General features: G+C 39.3%; 1 protein-coding gene across 2 annotated transcripts; it reads left to right on the top strand.

The window, feature by feature from the left end:
* The first annotated feature begins 876 nt into the window (after positions 1-876).
* Positions 877-14,589, top strand: shrprbck1r (sharpin and rbck1 related). Of its 2 annotated transcripts, none has more exons than XM_088071698.1 (14): positions 877-1,230; positions 3,027-3,201; positions 3,665-3,742; positions 4,063-4,204; positions 5,326-5,416; positions 5,580-5,901; positions 7,351-7,451; positions 7,610-7,780; positions 10,267-10,427; positions 10,678-10,789; positions 11,617-11,796; positions 12,198-12,296; positions 12,505-12,648; positions 13,254-14,589. In XM_088071698.1, exons 2-14 carry the CDS (start codon positions 3,174-3,176, stop codon positions 13,332-13,334), a joined length of 1,710 nt encoding a protein of 569 aa, XP_087927824.1. In that variant the 5' UTR covers positions 877-1,230; positions 3,027-3,173; the 3' UTR covers positions 13,335-14,589. The 2 variants fall into 2 exon arrangements, with proteins under 2 accessions (XP_087927824.1, XP_042366308.1); XM_042510374.2 differs by having other exon boundaries at positions 877-1,558.
* Positions 14,590-14,826: the final 237 nt, after the last annotated feature.

The raw sequence follows: 14,826 nt of genomic DNA, 5'->3' as shown, positions 1-14,826 counted from the left end.
ATTATTGGTTCTTCAATTCATCCTATGTATTACAGTAGTCTCAGTTTAATATGCGTCTCTATTTTATACAGTATATGTAGTCAGTTTCCTGACTAAAATATTAGAAACATCTCAGAAACTAGGGATGCTCGGTATTGTTTTTTTTTTTTTCAGATATGTTAATATATAACAACTCACTTGGCCGATACTCGTGTTGATATGTATGCACTTTTCCCCAAACTTTTAATAACTCTTTCTTCTGTAGTGGAATTAAGATTGTATTAATCAAACTCTTATTGTGATGGCCCACCAGAAGATGGAGTCTTGAAATATGCTTTTCGTTTTTGTATTTAATGTTCCTTAATTGTGCAAAGTAAGAAAAATACTTTTAACTGAGGGGTGATGTTTGTTATACTGTTAATAATTTAATTTCACTTTGTCAAAAAAAAAAAAACAACTTGGTGTGTGATGGCTGCAGAAACCAGCATGTCGGCCGATTCTGATACTTCATTTCAAAGCCAACATCTGCAAATACTGATGACATGCTGATATACTGCATCCAAGCTAGAAACATCTTTAACTCCTAGAAAAAGTTTTTTAAACATAATTCAGTAATTGAGGTGTAAGAAACAAATCGCAAAGATTTTTTTTTTTCTCTAAAATGGAAACTGCTTTATGACTAATGAATCTGCCTTGTACGTTGTAAGTCTTCCCAAAACGTTGCTGAATTCACATTCATGTAACAAATGTCTTAATGTGTTTGTCACAAATTTTGCAGAAGTGGCCCCCAAAGCAAAGCGCGTATCCCTGCTGTAGGAGTTAAGTCCAGAGGAGGGCAGTATTGCGACATTAAGGATGACAGCTGCCTCCAAAATCCGAAAAAGAAGAAGAACCGTCAGCCCACACGCAGCGCATGCGCAGTATGAAGTGAAAGCATTCGAATAAACAACACACTCGGCGTCACCAGCGTCAAACTACTGTCAACAACCTCGACGATAGAAAGGTTTCATTTATCTCGGAGGGTACTTTTACTGCTTCGTGGCCTAACAGAAACGCCTAATCTGCCTGGAAGTGAGTTGTAGCGAAAACGGAAGAAGAGAGAAGTGAAACCTCTAGCTGGGGCTCGACTTTTTTGGAAGTGGCTCCAAACAGTTGACAGACTACGCACTTGCTTCCTGTTGTCAGTGCGGCTGTTAAATATCCAGCGACGAGATACGATGTAAGAAATATCAAGAAAGGACGCTCAAACAGGTAAACGAGCCAGCGGACACCGTGTTGTGTTTGTTTTCTACATGAGTGTGTCGGCAGGATGTCGCTGAGTTCAGGCGGTTGGACCCCCGGCTACTCTCCGGACCAGTCCGCCGCCCTCCCCGCTCACTATGGGGCCTCGCAGTCACAACTTGGCTGCCAAACTGTCCTCATGTCGGTTCGGGTGTCAGTTTGTCACTCCGGTATTCGGCCGCTGTGTCTTCCTGGAGCGGGCGATGAGTCACTCCGCCTGCAGCTCAGCATGGACCCGGGGAAATCCGGGGAATTCCGGCTGTCGCTCCAGGACAGCAGCGGGACTGGCCGCAGTGTGGTGAGTTCACAGCGGCAGTTTGGGGCTTGTTGTGATGTGTGTTTTTTGGTTGGGAACACCCCGAATTAATGATCATATCTCCTCAGGAATATTTATCATACTAGATACGGTTATGATATAAAGTGCAAGGATTGTGGAAATGTAGTGAAGTTTTGTTTCATATTGAAGTACAATATTTCTTTGACTCTGTTTCAAAGAAAAAAAATAGCAACTTGGTAAGAAATTTTACCAAAAATTGCAAGAAGTAGGTAGATTTAGAAAATTACAGTACTATGCAAAAGTCTTAGGCCACCTTAAACTTTGTTATTTTAGCAAAGTTATAATGCTCATACATAATCTGTTTACTAAAATACAATCAGAACATACAAGAAACATGTATACAGTATTAAAATGCAGATATTTCAGAATGAAACAACTTCAACGGGTTTAAGTTGCAAATATTTAGTGTAGTGTAAAAGTTTATAAAAAACGTTTAGTGTGAAATTAATTAAATCCAATCTAATCTGAATTTCCACTTAGGATGTCTTGGACTCTCTTGGTCAGACAATATGAGATTTACAATACTAACCTTCTGGTTTATTTACACACACACACACACACATACACACACATATATATATATATATATATCCTCATTATAACTTTGTGGAAAAAAAAAGTCTTTAGTGGCCGAAGACCTTTGCACAGTACTGTATTTTAAAGTTAGGGGAAATATTTTCACAGAACCTTATTTAAAATGCTCATTATTATATATTTTTAAGATATTTTCATCATAATGTTGAAGCTTTTTTAAAAATTAATTTCTTGCTCATTTTTGGGTCATTTCTTCTTGAGTTGCTCTTTGCCTGTTTTCCATATTTTTTAAAGAAATCAAGCCAATTTGATCAGGTTTCTAAGGGTTAATGGGGGCCACCTTGAGCAATGGTTTATAAGCAGGACCAGTAATTTGTTTAAGCATGTTTATTTAGGAATATGTAACATGTAAGCATAAAACCAACAATAATGGGATTGGTTTTCACTTCACTAGACTGGTCCCGAAAGTGTGATAAAAATGTTTCTTTTGTTTTTGTTTTCTGTACATAGTAATATCAAAATAACATGTTATTGCCACTATGAGGGCCCAATTAGGGTCAGGGGCCATGGAGCAGTTGCCCAGCTTGCCCAGTTGATAATTAAGCACTGGTCTTGTTACTTTTGAAATGTAATAGATTACAGATGACTAATATAATGTAATAAGTAGCTATTTGATTTACTTCATCAAAGTAATGTAATCTGTTAAATGTGATTACTTTTCTTAAAAAAAGTATTGAAGTTTTTTACAGTATAGTAGGATGTTAAAATTTCCAAGTACTCACATGCAGTGATGCTCATATTTGCCTTTTTGGTATAACCTAACCTATGAGTCATTTACCTTCCCCAGTTCTTCCTACTCCATCTCCTCTCATTATTGCTCTCTCTCGTTTTCCAGACCATCGCTGAGTTTGACTTGAGGACAGTAAACTATGAGGTGAAGTCACCAAAGTGCCATGAGCTAAGTTTGGCGGCGCCTCCACATGACCGCATCAGCTTCAACTTCCGCTGTGAGCAGGAGGCCCATGAGTGGGCGACGGTGGTGATGTCTTCACTGAGAGAAGCACACAGAGGTCAGTCGCACCTTTTCTTACATATTCACTGTCCTTTTAGAGATTAATCACAGGAAAGATGGGGAAAAGGTAAACACTGCATACCTTGTAACAGGATCCTATGAGCTTTTCAAACCTGTAATACATTATTGAATAAAACCGCTGTTGTGTATGATTTGGTGACATTCATTTGTCCTTTAATGAACCCAGCTCATGCAAATCAAGCTTGACAAATCAAGCTTCTTATTTATTTATTTTAAACAAAAGAGCTTTTCACTGCCCTGTTCAATGCTTGTTAGCGTCACTGCAGTCAGTCCCAACCACTGTAACCAAGCTTCATTTTTTGGCTTCAGAGGGAATTTCAATAAAATTGGTCTGTGCTTACTCACATAATATGTCCTTGTTAACTCACTTGCATGAACGTGAATAATAAAGCAAAAAAAACCAAAATGCTTTCCTGTTTCTCAAAATATATCATTGGCAGTTGCCCCTCAGGATAACGGTCCACCGCACCCCCCTGATGTTCTCCAACTTCAGAACACCTTGGCTTTGCAACGAACAGGTGGGTACTCTAAACATCTTCCCTCAGATATAAATTATTATCGATTTTTTTTCGGGTCAGGGGCCTGATTCACTGATTCCCTCACTCATTTTATTCTTTCATTCATTCATTGAATAATGTTTAGCCCTCTAGTGGCTGTTTGGAGGTATGTCAACATCCTCTGCTCACACTTGCCTGTATGTTCACCTGTGTGGGCTTGTCTTTGTTTCCTTGTGCGTGTGTGTGTGTGTGTGTGTGTGTGTGTGTGTGTGTGTGTGTGTGTGTGTGTGTGTGTGTGTGTGTGTGTGTGTGTGTGTGTGTGTGTGTGTGTCCATCTGTAGAGGACACCTGCATAGAGCTGACCCGAGCCATTGAAGCAGGTGACATGCATTCTGCTTCTGTCTTTGCTGCCACCCTCGCCCGACAACATGCGGCGCTCAAGATTCAACCCTTTGCCAAAGACTATGAAGACGCTGAAATAAAGTATGAGCATCATTATTATCAATTAGAAGTCTTCCTATGGTCATAAAATATTTTCAAGGCCTGGAAATGGTTTGGAATTAACAGAATGCTGATGACATGTTCTGAATATACATTGCTGTTTGAAATATGTTTATAAAAATCCCTAAAACATGTCTAATGATACAAAAAATGTTATAACTAATTTCAAATCTAGTGCTGTGTGTCATAACCATTAAAATGCCATGAGTATGACATTGTTCACATACACCAGACGGACATCCCGTTATCAACAAGACATTTATAGAGCAGAGAAATGTCCTGTCTTATAAGAAGAGAAACAGAAAAATGCTGAAGCTGTTGTGTAGCGTGTTAACCAAGGCTTTCACACTTAGATTTTAGGCATACAAGAAACTGATTATTCACTGTTGGTGTGGTAAATTACTGAATAATGCAAGTGAGGGTTACTACTGATGGATAGCTAGCTTGAGTGGGAGGCTGCTGCAGTACAGTCATACATTATAACAGCTTCAGACTGTCATCTCCAAACTAAACCTCAGCTTAGATCAAATAGTTGCTTATTAACAGGCATGTTACAGAAAACACTTGGCCCAGTGCTACCTGGTGATTCAATCAAATACACATATTTTCTAAATTATTCATATTTGATTGACCCATCAGGTCAAACTGCAGTGAAATCATCAGGATCTTTGGTTTTCGAAACAGCAGAAAAGGTGCAGCCATGGTGTTCTGCAAAGTTACAATATGTGCTGGTCGGGTTTAATGGCATATGGGGGAAAAAAAATCGAACAAGTGAATTAAGTTAGCAAATGCTAGTTGGCATATCTGCAAATGCCTGGAAAGTTCATGATTAATAGTTTCCGGTCGTACCGCTATATAGACCTGCCTGTTTTAAAAGACTTAAATAAAGTAATGCAACTGGGGCAAAATATCATGGAAAACTTACAGAAAAGTTCTAAAAATTCATTGGTAAAATGTGTGGGAAGCCTGAATTCCGATTTTAAACACACAGTGAATGGTCAATAACATATGTTTTATTCTTAAAGACATTATATAAAGTAGACAATTGCACGTTTTGATGCAGATAGTGTGGCTAATGGCTTGTGCGCCTTTTTATTGAACAGCTTGACTGTTGCGGTTGAGGATTCTTCTTCATCCTGTTGTGTCACTGTAAAAGTTTTCCCACATATGACAACAGCAGCACTGAAACAGCAGGTTAGTCTGAAGAATTTCTCATCTTCATTTGTGTCCTGAAAGAATCATATCATGTCAACTTAGTGTCATGTAACCAAAAATCACAAATCACGGGCACGGGCAGTCAATCTAAAAGGTCAAATTTCTATCTCACTGTTATCTTTTTGGTCTTCTTTCGCCTCAGATGTTTCTTGAGTACGGTTTCCACCCACGGGTGCAGCGCTGGGTGATTGGCCAGTGTCTGTGCACTGACCAGCGCTCTCTGGCCTCATATGGGGTTCGTCAGGACGGTGACACGGCCTTCTTGTACCTCCTGTCAGCCCGTCATGCTCGTTTAACCCACCAAGTCTTCCACCAGGACCAGGAGAGTGCCCTCCTGCTCAGTCCTCCATCTCTGTCTCTCACCCCTCCTCCTCTCCCTGCTACCTCTGCAAACGGCCCCTCATCTCTGGACAGAAGGCCTTACACCACACTGCCTCCCAGACTCCACACCAGCAGCAAAACTGGTGAGTAAGGGCATTAGCATATGAGTTTGTGATCAGATCAGATTGGCTTTAAGTTTGTGAGCACACATGAGATTTTACTGTACCTGTTTATGTAGTGCTTTACACAGTAACACACAGGGTTGATACACTTGGGGCCAGATGGATAAAACTGCATAGATGCACAACTTAAACTGAGTGTATCCACAAAGGCTGCAATATGCAAAAACACTGAGATTCATAAAGTCTGTGCACGCCTGATTGTGTTTTATGCATGCACACGAACAGACAGCCATAGATAGATGTAAAACAGCCAATTGCAATATCAATACATAAGCCCACTCCGCTTCTCAGAGACCTTTCAAAGACCTTCAACATAGTGGATGTCATGGATGGATGGCTGTGGCAGTTTTTAGCATCTGTACCACTAATTCATCACATTTCTGCAACCTGTTTCTGCAGTTAAATCTCAGTTAGTGTTATTACTAATTTCCCAAAGAATGATCAGTGATTCATTCACAGTGCTCATATTGAAACCAACTAAAAAAGAGCTTCACAACAATAAAATTAGATGATCATCTACAGGGTGACAGCTGTATACTCAACAAAAAAATTTTTTGCTCCCTTTTTTCGACAGGTAAATACTTTTTAATGCACTCAATAGATATATTTCTCTTAAGTTTTGGTTACAAATTTGACTTGTGCAGCTGTGAGCCCGGTTGTATGTACTGCCAAATTCAGGGAAATGACTTTGGAGGAGTCTTATGCTAGTGACATTAGCAAGTTTACCAGCAACAGCTCTGATGGACATTCCTGCTTCCTCCCTCAAAACGTCTGCCACATCTGTGGCATTTTGTTGTGGAATCAAACTGCACATTTTAGACAATAAAAGGCTGTTTAATCATCATCTTGGTATGCCAAATCTGTCAAATGATGGAATATCTTAGAAAAGAAGAAGTTTAATAACACAGATTTTAACAAATTTGTGGCCAGGAGTTATATTTATGATGAGAGCATTAAGAAAGTCTTACGTCTATAAGTTAAACCTGTGAAAAATAGGAGCAAAAACAAAAGTGTTTGTTTAAATTGTTGTTCAATGTACATATGAATAATAATGAAATTCATCACTCATAAATAATTTCAAATTAACTTTAGATATGTGCCTTTGATTGACATTTTACAAAACGCTGTGTAGCCCGCAAAAATAATATCACAATGAGGAAAATTGGCACCCTAAAAACATAATTAACCATCTCTTAATTTATATTTAATCTCCTCCGTATCATATCACTCACAGCTATATCAGCTAAAACTGTATGTTGACCTATTCTGAAATCTACACAAGGTGCACACATTCTTCCTTTATGAATACCAGTGTATGTGTAGGAAAAATGTTGCATAGTTTTTGTGCATCCATTAGACACTTTTTAAAGATACTTTATTCGATTTTTTTTTTCTCCATAAATGTCTCAGGTGGGCCGGAGAGAGGACACATCAATGAGATCAGAGATCTCATCAACTTAGAGATGCCACAACTCAATGAAGCACTGAGTCCCAACACAACCTCCACCCAGGTAATAGACAGCAGTTTGATTAGAGGAATGTTACTTTATTCACACACTGTTTAAAAGTGGGCAATGTTTTGATACAACATGTCATTTTATGAGGCGGAAGTTGCATGTAGTTCTGTTTCTCACATGTATAATCTTTACCACACTTCTCTGTGCTGCAGGGTTGGTCATGCCCTTCTTGCACTTACATTAACAAGCCAACGCGGCCTGGCTGTGAGATCTGTAGCACAAACCGCCCTGAGAACTACGTCATCCCAGGGGGATACCGCCCCGATGCACTGGAACTCAGACGGATCCAACAGGAGAAGGAGGCTATCAGACAGTACCAGCAGGTATGAAAAACTCACTGTACCAACCAAGAATACCATGCACACACAGTCTTACATATGCAGCCATACACCTGTATGTATAAAGCAATATACACTTAGAATAATAGCAATATATACCATATTTTGTCTTACCATTTGGTGACAATTAGAGAGAAGGTGTCAACGACAAGCCAGGGTCAAATAATATTTAAAAAAAAAAACCCTGATATTTGAATTCAAATTTGCAGGCTCTTTCAGGTTGACTCTCTTCTCTTTTGTCTCTGTTTTTTTGAAGGAGAAAGGGAGAAGAGAGGTGCTGAGGAGTGCTGGGGCTCAAAACAACTCACTTCTGTATAACCTGGACCAGGACTACTGAACATACACAGAAACAGGCATACGTTACACTCCATGCTGTTTTATGTTTCATCCATAGACTGTTTGAACTCATATAACTATTTTATTTGCACTCATCAGACACTCACTTTTATTTCACATCAGAAACTATCATGCACAAGTCTGTGTCTGTACGTCTTTATGCTTGAACTGAAGGCATATTGTTCTGTTATTTCTATCCTGAAGACGAATGTAGGTGAAAGAGTTCATATGAGATGCACTGATACTTATGCGGCCTATTTAAAGTGACAGCCCGCCCTAAAATGAAAATTACACTTTGCCTCTCTTACCTGTGGTGCTGTTTATTGATCTAAAGTGTTTTGGTGTGAGTTGCCGAGTGTTGTAGATGTGGCTCTGCAGATGTCTGCCTCGTCTCAAATATAATGGAACTATATGGCACTCGGCTTGTGGTGCTCAAAGTACCCAAAAAAATCCACCTGAAAAACCAAATAGCAATGTCTTTTTCCATCTACTCATAGACTAGCAGCTCGTGCTTATGACAGCACGAGCGAGCTCAGTGGTGTTAGATCAGCTAGCAGTAGATGCACACTCCTTTCTGTGCTGTGATACAGTTAGCGGGTATGGTTTGGCAGAAAGAAAGTAGTTCCTACATGAAACTGCTCACGTCAACGTCTGTGGATTAGGCGTAGATTGATATTAGTTTCTCAGGGCCGATAGGATCATAGTATATTGGTTTGATTTATTTACAATAAAAATAAAAAATCTTTCTGTAAAAATTTAGAATTTTAAATCCAACACAAAAGGTTCATAGCAACTTTGTTTATAAAGTCAACTGAAAATTTAAATAAAAACATGAGTAAATAAAGATATCTCCTTGAGGTTTTTAAAATAGAAGTTCCTCCCATGCTGACACTTTTTTTGCACAGTTTAATTAATTTGTTTTATCAGTGATTATTAAAATAAAACACTGATAAGGATAATGAGAAAAATGCCAAATATCAGTCCCAGTAATCGATAATTTGTCAACCCCTACTGTAGATTATTTTGAGTAACCGGTTCTAGAAAGGGACATTGCTGTTTTTTGACAGGTTTATTTTTTTCCTTTGGGTGCTTTGAGTACCACAAGTCAAGTCTATCCAGTCCCTCTATATTTGAGAGAACCTCTAAGACCGATAATACTGCGGCTAAGAGGAAATATATGTACTTTTGGTTGAACTGTTACTTTAAGGTTTTTAACATTTCGTCCGAAAAAGTAAAACAGGTGGTGACATAGGTACATCCCTGGCTCCAGGTGTTTTGCATGTTCATGAATTCCTACAGTAGAGAAACTGTATGAAAACACATTTTATGAAAATGTGCCACCTCTGTTCTGGTGAAAAGTAAAACCTGACCGATAGTGGACAAATAGAGGTCAATACCGACTTTTGAGGGGTTAAAAAATTGATGAAGATTGATGACTGATGATTTTTGAATAGTTACATAATTAATATAATAATTTTTGGCCCTGGGGCCTGTATCAAGAAGCAATTTCGGCTTCGTCTGGGACTCTTGAGGTTTCCTGGCTTCACTACTTACAAACGTTTTTATTCCTGTCAGGAACTGTCAGGACTCTATATCTCCAGTAATCTAATCCTCAGTGGTTAACCTGCTGCAGAGTAGGTTAGCCATGCTGGTTACCTGGTGATCTACCATGGTTGAAAGTAAGCCAGCTTTGTGATGGCGGAAAACCTGAGTGAAACCCAAAGACATTGAGCTTCGCAGTGCAAGCCCCTGGTGACAGAGATCGGTCAAACTCTAGTGAAAAGGTCATGAAAGATTTTCCTTAAATTGACCACCCAGCTGGATAATCATGATCACTGCTGACTTTTAGCATCGAGTGGCTTTTAAATGAACTCCTAAAGAGCAGAGATTGCCACAAAGTTGAATGTACTAGCCTGATTATCAATTTTGCACTCTCAATTGTAAACGGATAAAAATAAAATGTTTATACAGAATTTGTGTGTATGCACGTCTGTACTGTTACTTTGTATACTTAGCCTACAATACTTCAGTTTTATGCACTGCCAGTCTCATTGTGCCCCTATAATGAAACCAGAAGGGAAATGGTTTACGGACTTTAAGTTTAACCCTCCCAACAACATCACCCCTTGTGCCAGGCAAGGGAGGAGGAGCGCAGGGAGAATTTTGCCCGGCTAGTGATGATGGATGGACAAGACCTGCTGCCAAACCCCGAGTCTGTGGACTGTAGGATCTGCTACGTGGACCTGAAGCCTGGAGAAGGGGTCCTGCTGAGGGAATGTCTCCACTGCTTCTGCAGGTAGGATTCAGGAGGTGGAGAGGTATTAAAAAAACAGGATAGAAAGAGTGTAGACAATAAATTTAAAGGTGGTGTCAAAGCAAGGGAGGGAATCAAAGAAAAAGGGTTTTAATAATAGAGTAGGTATGGCATCTGCTGGTGGGAAGACAAACACGTGGAAGTGTTTTTCTTTAGCCCAACTGATTATCTTGGGTGTTACACATGATTCACACCTGCCTTTGTGTGCATGTTTGTGCGTATGTCTGCACAGGGAGTGCTTATGCTCAGTCATCATGCTGAGTGAGGAGCCGGAGGTGGCCTGTCCCTACAGAGACGACACATATTCCTGTTCCTGCTCCCTGCAGGAGAGGGAGATCAGAGCTGTGAGTTACACCGACAAATACAGCGCTCTCATACTTAAGATACACTACCTTCATAACTGCTGTATCAGCATCTTAACTTTCCACAATAGATTAGGGATCAACCAATATTGGGTTTTCAGGCCTGATACTAATACTGATTATTAGCTGTTAATGAGACCGATAACCAATATTTGTAACCAATGTGCATTTACAATAAAAAATAAAAATCTTTCTGTCAATATTTAGAATTGTATATATTTAACAATTTAACACAGAACTTTGTTTAAATGCCTTTAGCAAATGTTTCATCAAAATTGAAGCATTCAACATCATATACTGCAAGTTCCCAGCATCTTTTTTTTTAATAAAGTCAAGTGCAAATTTAAATAAAAAAGGATAAATAAAAAAAAAATAAAACGCTGATACACGAAATAAGCAAAATGTCAAATATCAGCCCCAATAATCAGCCTAGCCAACAATCTGTCAACCCCTAATGTAAATAAACGATTAATGTAGCCAAAGGTACCACAATAGCAATATTACTGTGTTATCTGTAGAAACATAAAAAACGCTATCAGTCAAATACATCTAACTTTGTTTATTGTACCTTTTGTCCCTTTTTGGTAAATAAGTTAAACTGAAATTTGCGTGTTTACTCAGGTGAACACATCATTTACCACACAAAACCACCAAATGTATCCACTGAAACGATGTCCTCTTCAGAATTCAGTTTTTATTGCTGTTGTATTTACCTGCGTTTGTTTTCTTTGCAACTCAGATTATACCCTGTTAGTAGTTTGTTAGGGTTAAGTAGTCCTCCACAATTTCTTTCCTTTTCTCCTGTCCAGTTGGTGTCAGCAGAGGAGTATGAGCGCTGGCTGCAACGAGGTCTCTCAGTGGCAGAGTCTCGATGTGAGGGCAGCTACCACTGTGCCACCCCAGACTGTGCGGGCTGGTGTGTGTATGAGGACACAGTCAATGTCTTCCACTGCCCTGTCTGCAGGAAACACAACTGCCTGATTTGCAAAGTATGAAATGCATACAGTATAAACACACAAACAATACAGCAATTGATCATATTCTCTCATACTTTCTAGGAAACTGTCTTGGTGTACTTAAACACATGAGATTTTGCTTTAGGTTTATGTATGAATGTATACATAACCATAATGGGGTAAAGACTGCACCATGTGATAATCATTCAGTCAGAGCAAATCAGTAACAACAAGTTCTTTGAAAGAAGCGAGTGACACCACACGTTTGAGAGTAGTCACATGTTTTGAATAGGTCTTGTCCCCTCAAGCTAACTGATGTTTAGAGACAGAGATGTTTCTAAATGTATACATCAGGGACTTTCACTGAAGTGAAATGCACACAAAAATTGCCATCTTTTCCTTTTCTGTCCCTGTTTCTATCTTTCCCCTCTCAGTCTATCCATGAGGGAATGAACTGTAAGCAATACCAGGATGATCTTGCAGCCCGTGCTATAAATGACTCAGCTGCCAGGAGAACAACACATCTACTCAAGGCAAGCTGTGATACACTTGTGTATATGTGAATGCACTGAGCATAAAAGACAGACCTCCTCTCAGCTGTCTATCATTGTTTTTGGAGCTGTTTTTACATGTACAGTATTAGCTGAATTTATCAGTGGTATAGCCAATGCAAGTGCAGATATTATGTTATAACTCAATGATAACTCAGAAACTGACGCTCACTTTTAATCACACAAACAGACCCTTGTGCAGTCAGGGGAGGCGATGCACTGTCCCCAGTGTGGCATCATTGTGCAGAAGAGGGATGGATGTGATTGGCTGCGCTGCACTGTCTGTCACACTGAGATCTGCTGGGTAACCAGGGGACCCCGTTGGGGCCCGAGGGTAAGAACTCCACCCTTCCTTTCCTCATGGCATATTTCTTTCCTTATGTACCAACCTGATCTCCTACATGCTCCTGATTTGTGAACTGTGATCTGAAGCGACATGCTGCTCACGGTCTGCATCTTAGGAATCAAAGTGTGGTTCATAAAACTTGGTTACATATTCTTTCAAAAGGACAAATGTCTGTTTATGTCCACAAACACTAATGCTGTCAGCCACTGCCAGTTACAAGCAACAAACAACCAAGACACAAATAAAACCTATAAATACACTTTACACTCTAATGCATTGCTCATGACAGTCTGGGTCTGCTCCTCTAACACCAATGTTGATGCACACTGCTCTTTTACTAGTGCTGTCTCAGCAGGGTGTAAGTGAGATCCAGAATTTCATGATAAAGGAGAAAGGGTAGATTGATTTGCTTCTGTCCCCTTTTCTTTTCTTTCTTTTTTATTCTTTTTTTTTGTGGCAAAACCATGTCATACTAAATATTAATCCTATCCGAGTATTTGTACATGTCTGGAGGAGAACCTAAAAAAATAAAAAAGGTTTTGTGTGCAAGGTAAGTCAAAGGTTTAACGACTCCTGCTCTGATCCTTTTCAAGGGTCCTGGAGACACCAGCGGAGGATGTCGCTGCAACGTCAACAACCAGAAATGTCATCCTAAATGCCAAAACTGCCACTGAGAATCTTAAGAGTGGTTAGATCGTAGAAGGGAATTGGAGACTGAACTTGAAATATACTATTTTCATAAACAGAGAAAAAAAGTGGTACAAGGTGAATAAAACAAGTATAACTAAGCCGAAACTGCAGGATTGTTAAATACAATGCTTCCTCCTTGTTATGACTGGAAACTTTCTCACTTTATTCTCAGCAATTTCTAACCACCAGTTGTTCCCCTTGGCTTTTTAGTTCTGGCAGAGTAACGTAAATTATACGTTGACATTCATCTCTCACAAACAGAAATGCAGACTGATTTTATTGTCATCGTTCTGTATACATTAAATTATCACATCTGACTGACTAATGATGATAAGGTTGGTTACTAGTATGCAGGGAAAGAGTATTAACTTTCAAATGATTGCACTGCAAATGTAGCAACACAAGTGTGTTTTTTATGTGTCGGTAGTTACATACCAGGATGCTTTACATCAAAGTGGCCTTATTCTTGTGCACAAAAGCTGTAGCAGAGTGTTCATAATAGTGTTTTCTGGAAAACAAAATCCTTGTTGTGTCTTTAATATGCAATTTTCTGCATGGAGATAGATCGAACAAATTTGTGGAGTTCTATATGGATATATATTTTTTGTGTCTGTGTGATAGTCTGCATGTGTGCCTTGTCACCAAAGAGGTTTGAAACGTGTCGTTAATCTGATGTTGAACCGCCCGAATTTGAGTGGAACCGGACTGTTTGCATTCTGTTAATCACTCACATGCTTCTGTATTTGACAAGCGGTGCAAAGGTCACTGAGGAACTGCTGATAATATGTAGTGACATCAGAGTGTATTGATTAATAGTCACATGTTAATTGCAATACTTGAATACTTTCTGAGAAGGCACATGTAACATTTTGTCAATAAGCTCATACTATTACTAAGAAACTCACATATGATAGGGTGCATAGGGTGCCAGCATACCTAACAGCTTTTTAATTGTAGCCATAGTAGTATTTAAAATATTTTCAAATTCATCTATGCATGAATTTGTCATTCTGTTACTTTAATGGAAATCAACCACATATACTGTATCACGTTAACCAGGATGTAGGCTCACCAACTGCACTCTATGTTAACCACCAGACTAAGCCCTCGACTACACTACTGCCCCGCACTGACAAGCCATGACTGAGTCTTCACTGTTAACTGTGTTCAAATATCAGCTCTGTGTTGCTGATGTACAGTTGTGCCTTAATTACCAATAAATACCCTTTAAATTCACAATTTTCTTTGCTCTTTGTTTTGCTATGCCTCCACTCTGGCATAGCTGTGGCCAGAGCATTATGTTTTCGGGTTGTCCGTCTGTCCGTTCGTTTGGCCCATTCTATTTTACTCAAAATTTCAAGAACACCTTGAGAGGGTTTTTTTTCTTTTTTCTTTGTTGCACAATCATCCACTTTGTCTCAACAATGAACTGATTAGGTTTCGGTGGTCAAAGGTCACTGTGAGTTTTCTCAGATT

This window comes from Plectropomus leopardus, chromosome 21 (assembly GCF_026936395.1).
Source record: "Plectropomus leopardus strain MGB_pleo_1.0 chromosome 21, ASM2693639v1, whole genome shotgun sequence".
NCBI classification, from domain to species: Eukaryota; Metazoa; Chordata; class Actinopteri; order Perciformes; family Serranidae; genus Plectropomus; species Plectropomus leopardus.
This window is presented reverse-complemented; position numbering and strand designations above follow the sequence as displayed.